Below are 12,607 nucleotides of genomic sequence, written 5' to 3'. Positions count from 1 at the left end.
TGGTGGAGACCTCGGCCCTGGCCAACCACCCCCAGAACGCACTGCTACAGGAAGGCCTCCAATCGCACGGCTTCCTCCCCATTAAATCTGAATAAATAGTCGCGATTGGACGATTATTTATCTACAAGTTTTCCCAACAGCGTGCCAGACAGCCAGATATGTTTGCTTGAAACTTTGTCTAAATCGTGTTAGGCTAACACCCACACTAGGTGCAGCACACACAGTCACACACAAACACAGTCACACACACACAGTCCTAAAGACTCATACACACAACACACTAAAGGCAGACACAGTCACTGGGTTTATCAGATGAATGAGTACGGTTACATGCACACAATAATAGTGAATAGTCAGATCACGTTGACATGCTTTGCAAGAAGAACAATTTCCATAGCAATCCTGTTGACATGGACACATCTGAAATCAGGCTGCCTGATGGGACTTGGCTATACGCAGAACAACCCTGTTGACATGGACACATCTGAAATCAGGCTGCCTGATGGGACTTGGCTATATGCAGAATAATCCTGTTGACATGGACACATCTGAAATCAGGCTGCCTGATGGGACTTGGCTATACGCAGAACAACCCTGTTGACATGGACACATCTGAAATCAGGCTGCCTGATGGGACTTGGCTATACGCAGAACAACCCTGTTGACATGGACACATCTGAAATCAGGCTGCCTGATGGGACTTGGCTATATGCAGAACAACCCTGTTGACATGGACACATCTGAAATCAGGCTGCCTGATGGGACTTGGCTATATGCAGAATAATCCTGTTGACATGGACACATCTGAAATCAGGCTGCCTGATGGGACTTGGCTATACGCAGAACAACCCTGTTGACATGGACACATCTGAAATCAGGCTGCCTGATGGGACTTGGCTATATGCAGAACAACCCTGTTGACATGGACACATCTGAAATCAGGCTGCCTGATGGGACTTGGCTATATGCAGAATAATCCTGTTGACATGGACACATCTGAAATCAGGCTGCCTGATGGGACTTGGCTATATGCAGAATAATCCTGTTGACATGGACACATCTGAAATCAGGCTGCCTGATGGGACTTGGCTATATGCAGAACAACCCTGTTGACATGGACACATCTGAAATCAGGCTGCCTGATGGGACTTGGCTATATGCAGAATAATCCTGTTGACATGGACACATCTGAAATCAGGCTGCCTGATGGGACTTGGCTATATGCAGAATAATCCTGTTGACATGGACACATCTGAAATCAGGCTGCCTGATGGGACTTGGCTATACGCAGAACAACCCTGTTGACATGGACACATCTGAAATCAGGCTGCCTGATGGGACTTGGCTATATGCAGAACAACCCTGTTGACATGGACACATCTGAAATCAGGCTGCCTGATGGGACTTGGCTATATGCAGAATAATCCTGTTGACATGGACACATCTGAAATCAGGCTGCCTGATGGGACTTGGCTATATGCAGAACAACCCTGTTGACATGGACACATCTGAAATCAGGCTGCCTGATGGGACTTGGCTATACGCAGAATAATCCTGTTGACATGGACACATCTGAAATCAGGCTGCCTGATGGGACTTGGCTATATGCAGAACAACCCTGTTGACATGGACACATCTGAAATCAGGCTGCCTGATGGGACTTGGCTATACGCAGAACAATCCTGTTGACATGGACACATCTGAAATCAGGCTGCCTGATGGGACTTGGCTATACGCAGAACGACCACCAATCAAAACAAACGTTTTACCACAGCGATCATGTTCTTTTTGGGAAGCATTTGAGTTGGGACATATACAGTTTGTATGTGAAAACTATTTTGAAGATGCATACTGTCAGTCTTTCCCTAACTCACTTCCCTTTGTGCTGCTGGTGCTAGGTGGGACACACGCATATCAAATACACCGCTGAAACTCCAACCAGGGTGTTAACATGTCCTCGCTTTCTGAAAGATGGCTCAGAAAACCAGATGTTTTAATCGCCGTATGCTTACTTCCATTTTGACCTGACGCCCATTAAGATAAGCAGAATAAGGGGTTTACATGACTAATCCCATACTTAGCCTTCTAATCAGTTTAATATTGAATTATAAATGTTCATGTAAACGTACTTTGTGATGCTGCACAAACCAATATGTATATTTTCTCTCTCCCCTGATTCTTGGCCCCCCTCCCTAAGGACCCTGCCCCTCCCACACACAGTCAAGCACAGCATTCCAAGACCAACGACCCGCGCTTCTGTCCCGTGCACAGACACACACAAACACACTCACTCGATACAAACACACAACCATAATGTCCTAGCTCTGAAACACATGCTGCAGCCACTGACTGGTACTGCCTGTGTGTGATCATCTCATTGACTATACCACGCCGTGTACACAACACTAACCAACAAGCAGAGAGAAAGAGAACGTAACAGAGAGGAATAGTTTAAAAGAGAGAGAGAGGAGAGAAGGAGAGAAAGAGAAAGAAAGAAAGAAAGAGAGGAGAGAGGAGAAAGAGGAGGAAGAGAGAAGGAGAGAGAGACAGAGAGAGAGAGACACAGAGAGAGAAACAGAGAGACAGAGAGAAACAGAGAGAGAGAGAGAAACAGAGAGAGGAACTACTTTCAGAGAAGCAATGTGTAATAGAACATATATAATTGACATACCCATCAGTGCTGTAGTGATCATGGCGATAAACTCTCCTCTCTTTCCCTCCTCCTATCGTTTCCTCCTCTTCAGCTCGTCTCTGCCGTGCGTAAGGATCTATTTAGCTGTAGTGGTGCTACTCTTTATATTTCTGTCAGTCTCTGTCCTCCTCTCCTTTCCTCAGATTTCTGTTCTGCTTTCTCAACACTCCTGCTCCCTCGCTAACTACCTCTCTCTGTGTCCCTCCTCTGTCTTTACCCGTCTGTGTCCCTACCCTCTCCCGCTTCCCTCTTTTTACCAGTCTCTGTGTCCCTCCCCTCTCCCTCTTTTTACCACTCTCTGTGCCCTCCTCCCTCTCTCTGTGTGGTGACATCACAGGGCAGTCGTAGGCCTGCTGTCTGTTTATTCTGCTGCTCCTCCATTTCCTGGAACTGACGGCAGATACACAGGAGATAGATAGCAGTGGACGGAGGGAAAAAACTATTCTCTGTGTCTTCCTCTGTTGACACTGCATCCCCCCTCGTCCCTCTGAGTACAGAGAACTAGTTCCCTCTAGAAATAGACCCACAGTGTTGGACATTGCTCTGGCGTCACACACACACTACTCTCTATTCTTCAGATCACGGTTCTGTGAAATATATGTCTATAGCCTCAAGTGAACTAATTAAGGCTATAAGGGCTCTTTATGGTTGCTAGGAGACTCCCCGTCAACACCCCCCCCCCCCCCTTTGTGTTATATGCTCTGACGTAAGAGCGTAAGAGAAACTTCACAGTTGTGTTCTACATTACAGAGCACTGATTTATGGGACAGTGGAAGGACATGGGGGAAGGCCTACAGTAGAAGGGTTCAGTCTAGCCGGGCAACAGGTAGGCCGTACACAACTGTAAGCATGCCAGCTGCTATAGGCACCACTCTCCAGTTGTTTTAAACCACGGTGCACAAGCTCTGCACAAGCTCGGATTCCATTTCAGCAACGACCTGACTATGTGACGTCTCTCACGGGAGCCACTTATTTTGGCAAGATAAACGTTGATATCTGCCCATCTCCCCCGGCACGCGGTGACGTCAACGCTTGCATCAAGTTTACGGAGATAACCACGACTGTATCCCACTTTCCTCTCACCAAAACAAGGGCCAACGTGCACTCTGGCGCAGACACACTTGGCTTGCAGTAAAGCCCTCCAAAAGTAGCTCTTACACAACACACTACCTGCATCAGAAGACGGCTGGCAGGAAAACAGGCTTTTTCCCTCCATCTAAACGGCTTTGAAAGCCTCTCAACTGTGTCTTGTGTAAAATCCTACCGTCTTACACAGGAATTCCACTCAGTTTTTTTTTATAATAAGAGGAATTATTTCTGACGCAAATACATTTAGTTAACACCCATTATCAGCTACCTGTTTATAATGGATGATATTAAATCATTTATAGTTCATTCTATCAATGCATTATATAACCTGTAATAAACATTGATAACAGCTCACGGCTCCTTGTGTAATACAGCACGTGCAACAGTACCTCAAATGAAGAGAGAAAAACCTTACAAATAGATGGAGATGTAGAGAGAGATGGCTGAGACCTTTCACTGTTTTCCCCCTGTCCTCTCTTTCTCTTTTCAGCTTCCACGGGGGAAAGCTCCCCACCATGTGAGTCATAGATTATTCAGTAGTGACTTGGCTTATTCATTACACCAAACAGACTCCCTTCAACACTCCATATAAACAACCACTACTCTGCTTTCTCTCTCTCTCTTCTGTCTCTTCTTCTTTCTCGCTCCGTCCCCCTCTCTTTCAGCCTCTTTCGCCCACTCTCTCCGTCTCTCTTTCCACACACATCTCTATCAAGCTTTTCTATCCATCTATTTATATCTCTCCCGTTTCTTTCCCTCTTCCTCACCCTTCTCTTCTCTCCTCAGATAAACAATGTGTTTACCACCCCTGGGGGGCCTCCCTGCTCCCTCCCTCTGCCGGCTCCCATTACAGAATACAGATAGAAATAGATCTACCAGACAGTACAGCCGCTCGCTCTGCAGCGCAGCTCTGATTTAAAGCCTGTTGTCTGAGGATGTCCCTCAGTCTGATTACAAAGGCTCTACACTCCGCTCATTAGGTCTAATAGATGTCGAGCTCAACCCAGGCCGAGCCCTGCCTATCGCCGGTCAGAATGGGCTGGGGAGATATTATTTACCACGTTTAGAGATGTGAATGGTGAGAAGTTTGTCACAGGGCCTGGCGGGTGGCGAAACAAGGAGAGGGAGAGACGGCATGACAGAAACAGGTTGTGTATTTTATGAGGACGCAGCTTGCTGCGATGGGAAACTGAGTGGTCTGTATGGGGACTGGAAGGTCAAAGGTTGGAAGGGTCTGCTTTCACCTTTCAGGTGGTTCAAGATCAATGATTATGAAGGAAACCAGAGATTTTGCAAAACAGTGACAATAAGTGCAGGTTCATGTACACCAGGCTTTCATATTAATACCTAGAGGGACAGAGGACGAGCGCCAACTCGTCCAAGCCAACACCCCACAGGAAACCACGAGGAACTCTATCAGAGATCAGCCACTCAAATGGCCGGTCTGTCTGTCAGTCAGTGTCTTGCCGCCGCCCTCTGGCAGCTCATCTTACAGACAGAGACAGTGGAGTTCCTCCACACGTCTGTGTTCCTCTAGCGACAGAGAGACAAGGAGAGAGGTGGGGTGTCTGTGTGCAGCAAGCCCGACTCATCCCAACATGCTCCGGCCTGTCCCGGGCCTCCGGCTGACGTCAGCGTTCCAGTCTGCAGCGCGGCAGCCGGGGGAGGGACGGGGGAGAGAAAGGGGGACGTGAGGAACAGAAGGGTGAGACGTGAGGATATGAGGGTGCCCATACATACGTGCCCATGCACATACGCTATTTAACCCAGACTAATCTATGGACGACGGCGCACGTCACGGTCATACAGGAGAGAGGGCGCTCTGTCCTCCATGTCTGTGGGAGAAGACAGGTTCAAGCAGAGGTGGATCTCCAGAAGAGCTCATTCTCACCCGTATAACAGAAATCTGTGTCAAGGCTGGGGGAGCAGTGTTTCCCCTAGCTCTATTCAGGCTAAAGCAACGGTAACGGAGACCCTGTATCAGGGGAAGTTGGGACCCCCGTTCTGAGTTGGGTCATCAGGTATTAACATGGTTCAGTATCAAACTCAACAGAGATGAAAACCAACACTAGACAGGCAAAACAGCTCGACCACTGTGGTCAAATCTAATTTCCTTTCTCAGATTACAAACAAGCCGTTTAAGCGAGAGGTGTTTTCTTTGCCATGCATCACGACTCGAGAGCTCGATGTGTATCAACCACATGGATTTACATCTGAGCGAGGGGAGGACGGGGGCGGCCTGTCGTGTGTTATGGGAGACGTTTTCCACACGCCAAAGCATTATCCTGGGGTCATGGCATCAGATGACGGCTGGGTCACACTGGGTATTACACACAGACAAAGGTCTGGAACTGGACACCAGCGGCTGGATGTGTCAAGCGTCTCACAGTAGGAACTGATCTAGGATCAGTTTAGCCTTTTAGATAATAATGAATGGACAGATGGGGGGATCTGAGCCAAGATTACCACTCCTACCCTAGATCTAATGCATCCGATTCTAGAAGCTGTATCAACAGCCTTGGAGAGACTGACATCATCCACATATACCGTGCTTCAATGAGTGGGCTAAACAATGCTAACCAGGGACATGACTGTGGTTAAAATGAGGCAGCTGCACCATTCAGGCTAGTCACACCGCCGGGTGTATACTCTTACTGCCTTGTTATTCTGGAACGCAAAGAAATGCATGTAGAAAAGTGCACATAGAGCATATGAGAGGAGGTCCATTGAGTCAGACTATTGAATGGGGTTCTCCGTATCGGTCTGTGGGCGGCAGTACAAGACGTATACGGTTTCCATGACAACCAGCCCCAGAAATCTATGATGTCAGTAAGGGATATTTCAATATTTAATGGTGTCACTGCAGCTGAATAAAGAACAACACATGGTGGAAAGAGAGACAGAGAGAGACAGACAGACAGACAGACAGACAGACAGACAGACAGACAGACAGACAGACAGACGAGACAGACGAGACAGACGAGACAGACGAGACAGACGAGACAGACGAGACAGACAGAAAGAGAGAGACAGACAGAAAGAGAGAGACAGACAGAGAGAGACAGACAGAGAGAGAGAGAGAGAGAGAGACAGACAGACAGACAGACAGACAGAGGAGACAGGGAGAAAGAGAGAGAGAGAGAGAGAGAGAGAGAGAGAGAGAGAGAGAGAGAGAGAGAGAGAGAGAGAGAGAGAGAGAGAGACAGGGAGAAAGAGATGGTTCCGTACGGGAGGAAAGGAGAGAAATGTTTTTTTGCCCGGCAACAGGGTGAAGAAGTGGTAGATGGCTTATTTATGTGTTAAATACCAAGACTGCCAAAATAAAGGAAACACTTGAGTAAATTATATAAAGTATATTGAATATTCCTGAGTTAATTAAGCAATTAACATGCCATCATACGTAGGGTCATGTATAAAAAGGCCCAGTTGCCCATTATTTTGGCTACCATGGATAGAAGAAGAGATCTCAGTGACTTGGAAGTTAAGACTTATGGGAGATTCTGGAGAGGGACGTGACAGTGTTTTCCACCAACATCAACAAAACAACAAATGATGGAATTTCTTGTGGAAGTACGGTGTTGCATCCCTCAGATTTCCAGCCACTTGTAGAATCTATGCCAAGGTGCACTGAAGCTGTTCTAGCCCAACGCCCTATTAAAAGGTAGGAAGCAACAACAGTGTGGTCAAAGACTTAGTAGCTTAGTTGTAGCCACGATCTGGTTACCTATAACTACAAACATAGTTATGTTTTAGCGTTTTTACATATTCATTTCCGAATATCTTCAGAACTACCCACAAAGCACTATTTCTCACCGTCATATGGAGAACCGGTACTACCTATCTAGTTCCAGCTGGCTAACGTTAGCTACTAGCCATGCTAACATGGTATTACATTCCAAACCAAGTGTTGGCAAGCTACTATGTACATCCATGAAGAAGAAACTATAGAAATCCTCGTCTCCTGTGCGTTTGGTAGTCGAGCGAGTATTTCGTCATTTGTCGAGCGAATTTTCCGTCATTTGTAGCTAGTGCAGTAATACACGCGTAGTGCAGTAATACACGCGTAGTGCAGTAATACACGCGTAGTGCAGTAATACACGCGTAGTGCAGTAATACACGCGTAGTGCAGTAATACACGCGTAGTGCAGTAATACCCACAAGGATGGGTTTACGACTCATTTGTGGCCCAAAAATGAGAAGCAACATTTTAAGTTGGAACAGTGTGTGTGGTTGACGTGAACGGATTGGAGTATGGGAACTGTGTGTGTGGTTGACGTGAACGGATTGGAGTATGGGAACTGTGTGTGTGGTTGACGTGAACGGATTGGAGTATGGGAACTGTGTGTGTGGTTGACGTGAACGGATTGGAGTATGGGAACTGTGTGTGTGGTTGACGTGAACGGATTGGAGTATGGGAACTGTGTGTGTGTGGTTGACGTGAACGGATTGGAGTATGGGAACAGTGGGCACCTCTACTGTATCCAGTGCTCATTTCTCCCCGGAGGACTTCGATGGCAGGATTCGATTTGAGACTGACTGAAACCAGGTGCTGTGCCGAGCGTGAATGTGAAGCCTGCAACATCTATTTCCTACCAACCTTCTGGTACATTGCGAGTGTCAGCAGTGCTGGAGATAAACCGGGTAAATTCTATATGGATTTACCTCACTATATCACTATTGGATTAGCTACACTACATGACTAAAAGTATATGGACACCTGCTTGTCGAACATCTCATTCCAAAATCATTGGCATTAATATGGAGTTTGCCCCCCCTGCTATAACAGCCTCCACTCTTCTAGGAAGGCTTTCCACTAGATGCTGGAACATTGCTGCAGGGACTTGTTTCCATTCAGACACAAGAGCATTAGTGAAGTCGGGCACTGATGTTGGGCGATTAGGCCTGGCTCACAGTCTGCGTTCCAATTCATCCCAAAGGTTTTCGATGGGGTTAAGGTCGGGGCTCTGTGCAGGCCAGTCAAGTTCTTCCACACCGATCAACAAACCATTTCCGTACGGACCTCGCTTTGTGCACGGGGGAATTGTCATACTGAAACAGGAAAGGGCCTTCCACAAAATGTTGCCATAAAGTTGGAAGCACAGAAACGTCTAGAACGTCATTGTATGCTGTAGTGTTAAGATTTCCCTTTACTGGAACTAAGGGGCCTAGCCGAACAATGAAAAACAGCCCCAGGTCATTATTCCTCCTCCACCAAACTTTACAGTAGACACTATGCAGTCGGGCAGGTAGCGTTGTCCTGGTGTCCCCCAAACCCAGATTTCTCCGTCGGACTGCCAGATGGTGAAGCGTGATTCATCACTCCAGAGAACACGTTTCCATTGCTCCAGAATCCAATGGCAGCGAGCTTTACACCACTCCAGCTGAAGCTTGGCATTGTGCATGGTGATCTTTGGCTTGTGTGCGGCTGCTCGGCCATGGAAACCCATTTCCTGAAACTTCCGACAAACAGTTCCTGTGCTGATGTTGCTTCCAGAGGCAATTTGGAACTCGGTAGTGAGTGTTGCAACTGAAGACAGACTATTTCTACACCTGTCAGGAATAGTGTGGCTAAAATAGCCGAATTCACTAATTTGAAGGGGTGTCCACTAAAGGTCGACCGATTAATCGGAATGGCCGATTAGTTAAGTCCTATTTCAATTTTTCATAACAATCGGTAATCGGTATTTTGACACCGATTTGCCATTTTTTTTTACACCTTTATTTAACTAGGCAAGTTAATGACGGCCTAGGAACGGTGGGTTAACTGCCTTGTTCAGAGGCAGAACGACAGACTTTTACCTTGTCAGCTCAGGGATTCGTTTTTGCAATCTTCCGGTTACTAGTCCAACGCTCTAACCACCTGCCTTACATTGCACTCCACGAGGAGCCTACATCGCAGGCTGACTACCTGTTACGCGAGGGCAGCAAGAAGCCAAGGTAAGTTGCTAGCTAGCATTAAACTTATCTTATAAAAAACAATCAATCTTAACATAATCACTAGTTAACTACACATGGGTGATAATATTGCTAGTTTATCTAGCGTGTCCTGCGTTGCATATAATCGATGCGCCTACTTCGACAAACGGTGATGATTTAACAAGCGCATTTGCGAAAAAAGCACTGTCGTTGCACCAATGTACCTAACCATAAACATCAATGCCTTTCTTAAAATCAATACACAAGTATATATTTCTAAACCTGCATATTTAGTTAATATTGCCTGCCAGAATTGTACATCATTATGACATAACATTGAAGGTTGTACAATGTAACAGCAATATTTAGACTTAGGGATGCCACCCGTTAGATAAATACGTAACGGTTCCATATTTCACTGAAACAATAAGCGTTTTGTTTTCGAAATTATAGTTTCCGGATTCAACCATTTTAATGACCTAAGGCTCGTATTTCTGTGTGTTATTATGTTATAATTAAGTGTATGATTTGATAGAGCAGTCTGATTGAGCGATGGTAGGCACCAGCAGGCTCGTAAGCATTCATTCAAACAGCACTTTCGTGCGTTTGCCAGCAGCTATTGCGCTGTTTATGACTTCAAGCCTATCAACTCCCGAGATTAGGCTGGTGTAACCGATGTGAAATGGCTAGCTCGTTAGCGGGGTGCGCGCTAATAGCGTTTCAAACGTTACTCGCTCTGAGACTTGGAGTAGTTGTTCCCCTTGCTCTGCATGGGTAATGATGCTTCGAGGGTGGCTGTTGTCGATGTGTTCCTGGTTCGAGCCCAGGTAGGGGCAAGGAGAGGGACGGAAGCTATACTGTTACACTGGCAATACTAAAGTGCCTATAAGAACATCCAATAGTCAAAGGTATATGAAATACAAATCGTAGAGAGAAATAGTCCTATAATTCCTATAATAACTACAACCTAAAACTTCTTACCTGGGAATATTGAAGACTCATGTTAAAAGGAACCACCAGCTTTCATATGTTCTCATGTTCTGAGCAAGGAACTATATTATATTAATATATATTATATTAAGTTGAAATAAGTGTTCATTCAGTATTGTTGTAATTGTCATTACTACAAAGAAAAACAATATTTTAAAATCGGCCGATTAATCGATATCGGCTTTTTTTAGTCCTCCAATAATCGGTATCGGTATTGGCGTTGAAAAATCATAATCGGTCGACCTCTAGTGTCCACATACGTTTGTACAGTACCCGTCAAAAGTTTGGACACACCTAATCATTCAAAAGTTTTTTTTTTTTTAAATTTCTACTATTTTCTATATTGTAGAATAATAGTGAAGACATCAAATCGATGAAATAACACATATGGAATCATGTAGTAACCATAAACGTATATACTTTATATTTGAGATTCTTCAAAGTAGCCACCCTTTGCCTTGATGACAGCTTTGCACACTCTTGGCATTCTCTCAACCAGCTTCATGCACCTGGAATGTATTTCAATTAACAGGTGTGCCTTGTTAAAAGTTCATTTGTGGAATTTCTTTCCTTCTTAATGCATTTGTGCCAATCAGTTGTGTTGCGACAAGGTAGCATTGGTATACAGAAGATAGCCCTATTTGGTAAAAGACCAAGCCCATATTATGGCAAGAACAGCTCAAATAAGCAAAGAGAAAAGATAGTTCATCATTACTTTAAAACATGAAGGTCAGTCAATACAGAACATTTCAAGAACCATGAACGTTTCTTCAAGTGCAGTTGTAAAAACCATCAAGCACTATGATGAAACTGGCTCTCATGAGGACCACCACAGGAAAGGAAGACCCAGAGTTTCCTCTGCTGCAGAGGATAAGTTCATTAGAGTTACCAGCGTCAGAAATTGCAGCCCAGATAAATTCTTCAGAGTTCATGTAACAGACACATCAACATCAACTGTTCAGAGGAGACTGTGTGAATCAGGCATTCATGCTCAAATTGCTGCAAAGAAACCACTACTAAAGGAAACCAATAAGAAGAGACTTGCTTGGGCCAAGAAACATGAGCAATGGACATAAGACCGGTGGAAATCTGTCCTTAGGTCTGATGAGTCCAAATGTGAGATTTTTGGTTCCAACAGCCGTGTCTTTGTGAGACGCTGAGTAGGTGAACGGAGGATCTCCGCATGTGTGGTTCCCACCGTGAAGCATGGAGGAGGAGGTGTGATAGTGTGGGGGTGCTTTGCTGGTGACACTGATTTATTTATAATTCAAGGCACACTTAACCAGCATGTCTACCACAGCATTCTGCAGCGATACACCATCCCACCTGGTTTGGGCTTAATGGGACTATCATTTGTTTTTCAACAGGACAATTACCCAACACACCTCCAGGCTGTGTAAGGGCTATTTGACCAAAATGGAGAGTGAAGAAGTACTGCATCAGATGACCTGGCCTCCATAATCACCTGACATCAACCCAATTGAGATGAGTTGGACCGCAGAGTGAAGAAAAAACAGCCAACAAGTGCTCAGCATATGTGGGAACTCCTTCAAGACTGTTGGAAAAGCATTCCAGGTGAAGCTGGTTGAGAGAACGCCAAGAGTGTGAAAAGCTGTCATCAAGGCAAAGGGTGGCTACTATCAAGGCAAAGGGTGGCTACTATATATATACAGTACCAGTCAAAAGTTTGGACACACCTATCATTCAAGTGTTTTATTTTATTTGGACTATTTTTCTACATTGTAGAATAATAGTGAAGATATCAAAACTATGAAATAACACATATGGAATCATGTAGTAACCAAAAAAGTGTTAAATCAAAATATATTTTAGATTCTTTTTGGTAATAGATACACTATATATATAAAAAAAATAGTAAAAATAAAATAACACACTTGAATGATAGGTGTGTCCAAACTT

At 45.1% G+C, this 12,607-nt stretch overlaps 1 protein-coding gene across 4 annotated transcripts in view; it reads right to left on the bottom strand.

Moving 5' to 3' along the window:
• LOC120051480 (histone deacetylase 4-like) overlaps positions 1-12,607 on the bottom strand; it is a 69,617-nt gene that overhangs the window by 43,264 nt on the left and 13,746 nt on the right. Inside the window, exon 1 of one of the 4 annotated variants that reach the window (XM_038998366.1) lies at positions 2,672-2,941. The exons of the other annotated variants lie outside the window; for them this stretch is intronic. Within the exon in view, the coding sequence (XP_038854294.1) occupies positions 2,672-2,693 (22 nt within the window). The 5' untranslated portion in view covers positions 2,694-2,941. Of the gene's footprint in view, positions 1-2,671; positions 2,942-12,607 lie in introns of those variants that run through there. 4 annotated transcript variants of the gene reach the window in all.

The sequence above is a fragment of the Salvelinus namaycush genome, chromosome 7 (assembly GCF_016432855.1).
Source record: "Salvelinus namaycush isolate Seneca chromosome 7, SaNama_1.0, whole genome shotgun sequence".
In the NCBI taxonomy this organism is placed as follows: domain Eukaryota; kingdom Metazoa; phylum Chordata; class Actinopteri; order Salmoniformes; family Salmonidae; genus Salvelinus; species Salvelinus namaycush.
Note: the sequence above shows the minus strand (reverse complement) of the source record. Positions and strands in the feature narration are given on the sequence as shown.